The sequence below is a fragment of the Triticum urartu genome, chromosome 5A (assembly GCF_056163025.1).
Source record: "Triticum urartu cultivar PI428250 chromosome 5A, HENAU_Tu73, whole genome shotgun sequence".
NCBI lineage: Eukaryota > Viridiplantae > Streptophyta > Magnoliopsida > Poales > Poaceae > Triticum > Triticum urartu.
Window position 1 is genome coordinate 280,703,114 of NC_141877.1, and position 9,465 is coordinate 280,712,578.

Consider the following 9,465-nt stretch of genomic DNA (forward strand, 5'->3'; position numbering starts at 1 on the left):
AATCAGAGGCATAATTTGTTCCATACAAAGGGAGTTGTGAAGGAACGTTCTGTTCGCGTCATCATAGATGGAGGGAGCTACAATAACTTGTCTAGCATGGAGATGGTGGAGAAGCTATCTCTCACCACAAGATCACATTCACATCCTTACTACATCCAATGGTTCAACAACAGCGGCAAGGTTAAGGTAACACGTACTGTTCGTGTGCATTTTAGTATCTCTACATATGCTGATTATGTTGATTGTGATGTGGTACCTATGCAAGCATGTTCTTTATTACTTGGTAGACCATGGCAATTTGATAAAAATTCTGTACACCGTGGTAGAAACAATCAGTATACTCTTGTTCATAAGGATAAAAATATTACTTTGCTTCCTATGAATCCTGATTCCATTTTGAAAGATGATATTAATAGAGCTAATAAAGCAAAACCGGAGAAAAATAAAAGTGAAAATCATATTGTGGCAAAAGAATTTGAGCAACAAATGCAGCCTAATAATAAACCATCTAGTGTTGCTTCTGAAATTAAATTGAGAAGTGCATGTTTACTTGCCACCAAATCTGATATTGATGATTTAGATTTTAGCAAATCTGTTTGCTATGCTTTTGTGTGCAAAGAGGCATTATTTTCATTCGAGGACGTGCCTTCCTCTTTGCCTCCTGCTGTCACTAACATTTTGCAGGAGTTCGCTGATGTCTTTCCACAAGACGTGTCACCGGGATTACCACCTATTCGAGGGATTGAGCATTAAATTGACTTAATTCCCGGTGCATCATTACCCAACCGTGCACTATACCGTACCAATCCAGAGGAGACGAAGGAGATTATGCGTCAAGTAGAAGAACTGCTCGACAAAGGTTATATACGTGAATCCCTTAGTCCTTGTGCTGTTCCTATCATTTTAGTGCCGAAAAGGATGGTACATCGCGTATGTGCGTTGATTGTAAAGGCATTAATAATATTACTATTCGTTATCGTCATCCTATTCCTAGGCTAGATGATATGCTTGATGAATTGAGTGGCTCTACAATATTCTCCAAAGTTGATTTGCGTAGTGAATACCATCAAATTCGTATGAAATTGGGAGATGAATGGAAAACAACATGTAAAACTAAGTTTGGATTATACGAGTGGTTAGTCATGCCTTTTGGGTTAACTAATGCACCTAGTACTTTCATGAGGTTAATGAACGAAGTTTTACGTGCTTTCATTGGACGATTTGTGGTAGTTTACTTTGATGACATATTGATTTATAGCAAATCTTTGGAGGAACATTTGGAACATTTACGTGTTGTTTTTATTGCTCTACGTGATGCACGTTTGTTTGGTAACCTTAGAAAGTGCACCTTTTGCACCGACCGAGTATCTTTTCTTGGCTATGTTGTTACTCCACAGGGAATTGAAGTTGATAAAGCCAAGATTAAAACTATTGAGAGTTGGCCGGAGCCCAAAACGGTCACACAAGTGAGGAGTTTCCTTGGCCTCGATGGTTTCTATAGATGTTTTGTGAGAGATTTCAGCACCATTGCTACACCTCTCAACGAGCTTACAAAGAAGGATGTTCCTTTTGTTTGGGGTACCGCACAGAAAGAAGCCTTCACGGTATTGAAAGATAAGTTGACACATGCTCCTTTACTGCAACTTCCTGATTTTAATAAGACTTTTGAGCTTGAATGTGATGCTAGTGGAATTGGATTAGGAGGTGTGTTATTACAAGATGGCAAACCTATTGCATACTTTTCTGAAAAATTGAGTGGGCCTAGTCTCAACTATTCTACTAATGATAAAGAATTATATGCTCTTGTTCGGACCTTAGAAACATGGCAACATTATTTATGGCCCAAGGAATTTGTTATACATTCTGATCATGAATCTTTAAAACACATTAAAAGTCAAGCAAAACTGAACCGTAGACATGCTAAATGGGTTGAATTCATTGAGACTTTCCCTTATGTCATTAAACACAAGAAGGGTAAAGACAATGTTATTGCTGATGCATTGTCTCGTCGTTATACTATGCTTTCACAAGTTGACTTTAAAATATTTGGTTTGGAGACCATCAAAGATCAATATGTGCATGATGCTGAATTTAAAGATGTATTACATAATTGTAAGGAAGGGAGAACTTGGAACAAGTTCGTTCTTAACGATGGATTTGTGTTTCGTGCTAACAAGCTATGCATTCCAGCTAGCTCTGTTCATCTTTTGTTGTTGCAGGAGGCGCATGGAGGAGGATTAATGAGACACTTTGGCGTCAAGAAGACAGAGGATGTACTTGCTACACATTTCTTTTGACCAAAGATGAGACGAGATGTTGAGCGTTTTGTTGCTCGCTGCACTACATGTCAAAAAGCTAAGTCACGACTTAATCCTCATGGTTTATATATGCCTTTGCCTGTACCTAGTGTTCCTTGGGAGGATATATCTATGGACTCTGTTTTAGGTTTACCTCGAACAAAGAAGGGGAGGGATAGCATATTTGTTGTCGTGGATAGGTTCTCGAAAATGGCACACTTTATACCATGTCATAAAAGCGATGATCCTGTCAATGTTGCTGATTTGTTCTTTCGTGAAATTATTCGCTTACATGGTGTGCCAAATACTATTGTTTTAGATCGTGATACTAAATTTCTTAGCCACTTTTGGAGATGTTTATGGGCGAAGTTGGGGACTAAACTGCTTTTTAGTACTACTTGTCACCCCCAAACTGATGGACAAACTGAAGTAGTTAATAGAATATTGTCTACTATGCTTAGGGCTGTTTTGAAGAATAATAAGAAAATGTGGAAAGAATGCTTGCCTCATATTAAATTTGCTTATAATCGTTCATTGCATTCTACTACTAAGATGTGCTCTTTTGAAATTGTGTATGGTTTCCTACCTCGTGCACCTATTGATTTGTTGCCTCTTCCATCTTCGGAGAAGGTTAATTTTGATGCTAAAGAACGTGCTGAATTGATTTTAAAAATGCATGAGTTAACTAAGGAAAACATTGAGCGTATGAATGCTAAATATAAACTTGCTGGAAATAAGGGTAGAAAACATGTTGTGTTTGCACCTGGAGATCTTGTTTGGTTACATTTGCGTAAGGATAGATTTCCTAATTTGCGCAAATCAAAGCTAATGCCACGTGCTGATGGTCATTTTAAGGTGTTAGAGAAAATAAATGATAATGCATATAAACTTGAACTGCCTGCAGATTTTGGGGTTAGTCCCACTTTTCACATTGCAGATTTGAAGCCTTATTTGGATAAGGACGATGAACTTTCGTCGAGGACGACTTCATTTCAAGAAGGGGAGGATGATGAGGACATCAATACCATTGTTACACCCACAACCCTTGCTGCTATACATACTGGACCAATTACTAGAGCTCGCGCACGTCAATTGAATTATCAAATACTTCCGTTTCTTGGTAACGATTCTAATGTTCATGAGAATATGATGCCGCCTAAATTGGATACATTTGTTTTGCTTACAAACGAAGGGCCTAGCTTGGACAAGAAAGATGAACCTTGGAACAAGTTCAAGCATGGAGATGATGGCATGCGCAAGGGGATCAAGAATGGAGTTACAAGTGATGATTTCAGGACTTTGAAGCCACCATAAGGAGTGCATGAAGCCTTGGACGAAATATACAAGATGCCATTTCATAAATTTCGTCGAGAGACTATTTTAGTTGTTGCGTCACCTTATTATTGGGCCAGGCTCATGTATTTTCAAAATACTTAAGTATAGCCTGTTTTTAGAGTCCGTATGTGTGGGGAAACAAGAGTTAGGGTTGGTTTCGGACCCCTCCTCCAAGGGCCACGAAATCCCCCCCCCCTCTTCCTCCATATATACAACCCTTAGGGCGTCGTTTAGACTTTGAGTTTTGTTTAGATTAAAAGTTCGCCATAGCTGCAACTTCGCGTACTTCGTTTGTGTCCAACGACCAGACCAAGACGTCACAGAACCCCACCTTGATCAATAAATCTTTCATCTTATATTTGCAATATCCAGATTGCAATCTCAGTTTCTTGCTTGTTCTTCGTTTGCTCGCAGGAAACAGACCCTCGTGGTCAGGTTGATCGTGCTCCGGCGTGGTCAATAACCCCTCGGAAGTTGGTTTAGCTATTGCTAAGGCACGACGTTTCGCACGTTCGTAGTCGGATCGTCAAGGTCGACTCCCACAGAAACGATAGCCACCATCTCATCGAAATATCGGGACACCTTTACCTCTATCAGTCACAGTGAGGGTGGTCGACGGGACGGTCAGCCTTAATCAGGGTTGGGCCACATTAGCCGTCATTCACCAGATCGGGTACATGGTAACGTTCAAGTTGCTAACCCCCGACACCATGAAGGTGATCGTCTTCAATAACGAGGGCATGAAGGTGGTCACCAAGTGCAAGAAGCACGGCGACGCTTTCGCTGCAACCGACTAAATGAGCTCCTGTCATGTTTGAGTTATATCTGTGGTTTAGACTTTGATGTGTGCTGCAGTTTGGTTTAAGTATTTTGTTAAACTTCTATGCATGGTTAAGATTATGATGTGTGCCTTGCTCTTGTTCTGACCTTTCAATGTGTGCCTCTGGTAACCTCATCATATCAAGGAGGAGGTTATCACACAACTGTCTTGAATGTAACCAGACAACCAGACTCGTGTTTTCCCTGAAACACGTCCACAACCAAACATCATGCCTTCCGTTTCGGTAGATGCAGACTACTAGAGGTGATGTAGGCAACCAATCAACATGCAGATGTTGATTTTTTTTCCTACATATGCGCAACTGGAAGTATTCAAAGGGGCAAAAAATGACACACAACACCGGCACATGCACGTAGGACCCTTACAATCACGCGATACACAGACAAAATCTGACACATAAGAAAAGGAAAAAGAAACCAAGTACTAGTAGAAGAAAAAGTGACTGGCCTAAAAATAAATTTTAGGTGACTTACATATAGCAAAACTGTTCTAGATTACTGCAAGAAACAGTGTCTCTACATTGTTAAGTAGAACTGCTAATCTAAGCTACTGCACCAGAAGGTAGGTCGTGCTCCAAGAATACTACAGTTGATTGAAATTCATGTCGAAGCAGAAATTGTCAACATCAGCTGTACTGGTGGTCACCAGCGTGCTCCAGCCTTGATAGTTGTCGGCTTGTCCGATACTTGCGGTGTTGGCTGCCGACGGTGCATGCCGGCGGGCCGCCGCTTGACCGTTGCCGGAAGTATTGAGGGGCCGGCGATCGAAGGACCTTAGTGTCCCCGTGCTGATGTAGAGCCGGCACACGCTGAATTCGTTCCTGAGCTGAACAATAAAGAGCAAATTATTATGGCATGTAGAGCATCAAATCAGCGATTAAGTGGCCAGAGCTAGCTGGTATATGCACGTACCCTGAGAGGTGCCGTCGTCTGGTGTCCGGTCGTCGTGTCGTCGTCGGCGGCGACAGCCTTATACTCGTTCATCTTCCACGTGGTCTTGGCCCCCGTGGGCGCACGGCCCTGGTAGAAGACCATGGTCCTTTTCACCCCGATGACCTTGCTGTTACCGGCGGCGGCTGAGGAGGAGGAGGAGGAGGAGAAGACGCAGGACGGCGAGCCCGTGGCCTTCCAGTACCCGGACGGAGTGGTGCGCGCTGGCCGGCCGCCGCGCAGCTCCCTCTCAGCCCGGGGGCAGAAGAAGAACCACTGCTCCGCGTCTTGCACGCTCGCCTCCCCCGCCATTGCTGCGCGTGCACCAGATGTTGTATGGTCAGGCGAGTTCGGGCCACAAGAGCGTGCCGCATGCCATCAGTATTCACTGGACTGACACTGACACGATGAACTTACAGCGGAGGTGGGAAGGGTGGTGGCTGTAGACGTCGACGACGGGAATGACGCGATCGACGTGCGGCCTGGTGGTGCCGGCGAGGCGATGGCGGAGGTAGAAGCCCAGCAGCTCATCCTCCGTCGGGTAGAACCGAAACCCCGGCGTGGAGACTAACAGATCGCCACCGGCGCCACCGCTGCTAGTAGTCGTCATCATCGCGAGTTTGATCAGCTGCAACCTAGCGACGTAAGTATATACAGCAGAGGCCGGTTCAGAAGTTTGCGTGCATTTGTAAACGGTGCGGGAAATCCACGGCCGGGTTGACGCGGACCAGCTCAGAGTTGGTCCACTAAACCCATCACGTAGGCAACAGTGACACGTGGCTGGCTCTCTAACTCTCACTGCACCTGCGCATATGTACGTGGTCGTGGTCTTGTGTCCATACGTGTGATTTGGTTTGTCTTACGTGCGTGCGTACACATTTACAGGGGCAAGTCTTTGACTCCTGCGAGTGATATTTGAAATATTTATTAATTCGGTCGACTGGTTCATCACGTTCTTTTCTAACGTACTAGTCCGGATCTCTACATCGATCGACGCACGCAATCATTTGTATTGTGAAGGTTTTTTCGACCTATACAAAAAGATAAATATAGAGTACTGAAGTGTTAGAACAAATGCAAATGACATGACACATTTATGTGTGACTAATTATATTTTAGCTATCTGCAAAACCAACTATCAACATATTGTATTACTCGCGGAAGTCTGAAGTTTGAACTACCATTTCTAGTGGAGTGAATTACATAAAACCAGCCCACAAATTTTTTTAAACCAAAAACTACCACATTTGAAGTTTAATTTCAGGTTTGCTACCACATTCTTTGGACCCTACAAAAATCTACTGGTTTTCTTACTAACTTTCTCAATAAATACTTATGACTGATTTGGAGTCAATTATTCCAATTTTTGACAGGAAAAGCCCGCTGGTCAAGTCCACGTGGCACTAAAAGTCAAGACAAATGGTGTTGACCATTAACTTGGATGTGGGATCCGCTTAACAGTGTTAATATTTCTTTATGATAGCCTTTTTCTTTGTGGCATTTCCTCGAGCACCTTATGTGCAGGTGCAGTACACTGGCTGGAACAGCAAGCCATGGCGCCAGGAGCTAGCCACCTTGGCCACAAACGAGCTAGACCGCGGTCGACGCCACCACCTCTCCATTCTCGCTGCTCTGGAGCTCTTTCGTCATCGTAGCCGCCCCTGTAGTCGCGCCACGACGGCCACCCTAGTGCCCAAGGACGCGCACAACGCGAAGAATGCCTGGAGGTCCCATGCGTGAGTGATGGCTGCCCCTGGCCCTAGGCGGGTGGCGCGAGCACGGGTAGCAGCAGCACGCGAAAGACACACTGCACCACGCACACACACCACACACACATGCACCACACACACACACGTGCCAACTGTGCTTCACTAGGCTGGAGTCCCCCAAGCTACTCCAGATCCTCCTCTGCTGCGTCAATGTCTTGCATATGCCCAAAAAGGCCACCACTCCTAGGCACACTTCAAGCGACGGGCCAGGACAAGTAAGAAACCATCAGTTTGATGGAGGAAGGACCAATAAATGACGCCTCCAAGGAGGGAAGCGACGTCCATGGACGTAGTTGTCAACTTGACAAGGTCAAGCACGACATTTGCCGGCGCCCCACCAACCAACCCGAGAGAGCATCACTCGCAACCGACGACTACACCGACGCAACTTGACTAAAGAATACCTTCGGCAACCTACCCGCATGAGACCGATCCCAGCAACCCCCCCGGTCCCGGGATGCCCTCGCACACCGAGTAGAGTGCCGTCTAAAAGAGGCCAAGGTCACAACGAGATACATTGCCGGTGATAAGAAGGCCCTAGAGGAACCTAGGTATCGAGACATTAGATGAACACCACCGATGAAGACGTCATGGACATGAGGACGCTGCAACAGGGAGGATGTCGGATTGCCTAGGGAGGATGGCCCGTGAGTAGCGCCTCCAAGGAGGAAAACATCGTCCGTAGACATCGTCACCGCTAGCAATGGACAAGGCCTTGTGCAACTTTTGCTGAACCGTCATCCCTAGGCCCTAGCTCGGTGGCGCCGGATAGAAAGTTTCGGTGGGGTCGAGTTTGACTTTTGATTTGGGAGCATATCACTAAGCACTTTGAGCAAGAAACTCATTAAGCAACACCTCATCCCCTCTTAATAGTATTGGCTTTCCTATGGACTCAATGTGATCTTGGATCATTAAAATAGAAAATGTAGAGTCCTGAGCTTTGAGCTTGAGCCAATCCTTTGTCCTCAGCATCTTGAAGGGGTTCCACATCCTCTAGTCCATGCCACTCCATTCTTAAACTTATCTTAAACATACTAGGTAGAAGCATTAGCCCAACAAGAGATATGTTGACATTAATTACCAAAATCACCCAGGGAGCACTTGTGCTTTCAGAAACATAAAGAGGTGGAGATGTAGTTCCTCTCTCATAATAATTGCAAGTAGGGGCAGCAAGCACATGCATATTATATCTATCAAAATCATCATGTGTAATAGTAAAACGCAACCTGTTGGGGATATTACTACTGGATGTAAACCGGCCAGGAGTAGCCGGGTTAACTCCTTGAAGATTAGAAGCCCATGAAGGTACAAGAATAATGATGCTTTACGAAGGCCCAAGGCCCAAAGGTGGGTTAAAGCCTGTAGATGTAAACCGACCTGGTCGTGTAACTTGTGTTGTAAGATAGGAAGGATAGAGACCGAACCGGACACGTTTATGATCCGGCTTCGGGACTCTGTAACCCGGCGGGCGTCAACCTATGTATATAAAGGGACAACCCAGCAGTGGTTTAGAGAGGGACAACAACTCGAGAGCCAGACAAAGCGGGTTCGCTCCCTGGCCTTCGAAACCCTAGCAATATCAATCACAACTAGACGTAGGATTTTACCTTCCTTGAAGGGGCCGAACTAGTATAAAACTCCCCGTGTCCCCTTGTCCGGTTTAACCCCCTTAAGCTAACCCGTAGCGATGGCTCCACGACTAAGTCCTTTCACAAGGACATCTGCCGTGACAAACCCACGACAGTTGGCGCCCACCGTGGGGCTATCGCACGATGGTTTCGAGTTCTTAAAGGGCAGCTTTGATGGACTCAAGGGATACGTTGTGGGCCGGATGACGAAGAGTCGTCGCGGCAAGCTCTACATCGACAACGCAGGATGGGGTCCCGAGGCCGATTCAATCGAATATGGGTACCGGGTCCCCTTTGGTGGGATTCACGTCTTCATTGGCAAGATCGGCGAGACGGCCCCAGAGCCGGACAGCTGCACCGACATCATTGAAATGGCTCGGCGTGCAAGTTCTTCGCCGGTTCAGCCCGTGACGAGGCATGTTTTCGTAGGTGTCGTCCATGGAGCGATACACGAGGACGGGCCAGCGCCCGATGGAGAGACCGTCGTTTGTTCTGATGACGAGTCTTCTGGAGAGACCGAATCACTTTATCAGTTGCAGGACAGCCGAATTGATGGAGGATCCGAGGGCAACAGTATTCCGGATTCCCCCGATCTGCCAAACCGGGCCGCCATCTTCATGGCCGGCACACAATCAACGCCTCATTCATCAGCCGCCGCAGCAATAC

At 45.7% G+C, this 9,465-nt stretch overlaps 1 protein-coding gene across 2 annotated transcripts; it reads right to left on the minus strand.

Moving 5' to 3' along the window:
- Window positions 1-4,900: 4,900 nt before the first annotated feature.
- Window positions 4,901-6,064, minus strand: LOC125555833 (NAC domain-containing protein 90-like). Of its 2 annotated transcripts, none has more exons than XM_048718667.2 (3): window positions 5,820-6,064; window positions 5,385-5,716; window positions 4,901-5,293 (listed from the first exon to the last, which is right to left on the minus strand). In XM_048718667.2, exons 1-3 carry the CDS (start codon window positions 6,013-6,015, stop codon window positions 5,099-5,101), a joined length of 723 nt encoding a protein of 240 aa, XP_048574624.1. In that variant the 5' UTR covers window positions 6,016-6,064; the 3' UTR covers window positions 4,901-5,098. The 2 variants fall into 2 exon arrangements, with proteins under 2 accessions (XP_048574624.1, XP_048574623.1); XM_048718666.2 differs by having other exon boundaries at window positions 4,901-5,298; window positions 5,820-6,061.
- Between the last annotated feature and the right edge of the window lie 3,401 nt (window positions 6,065-9,465).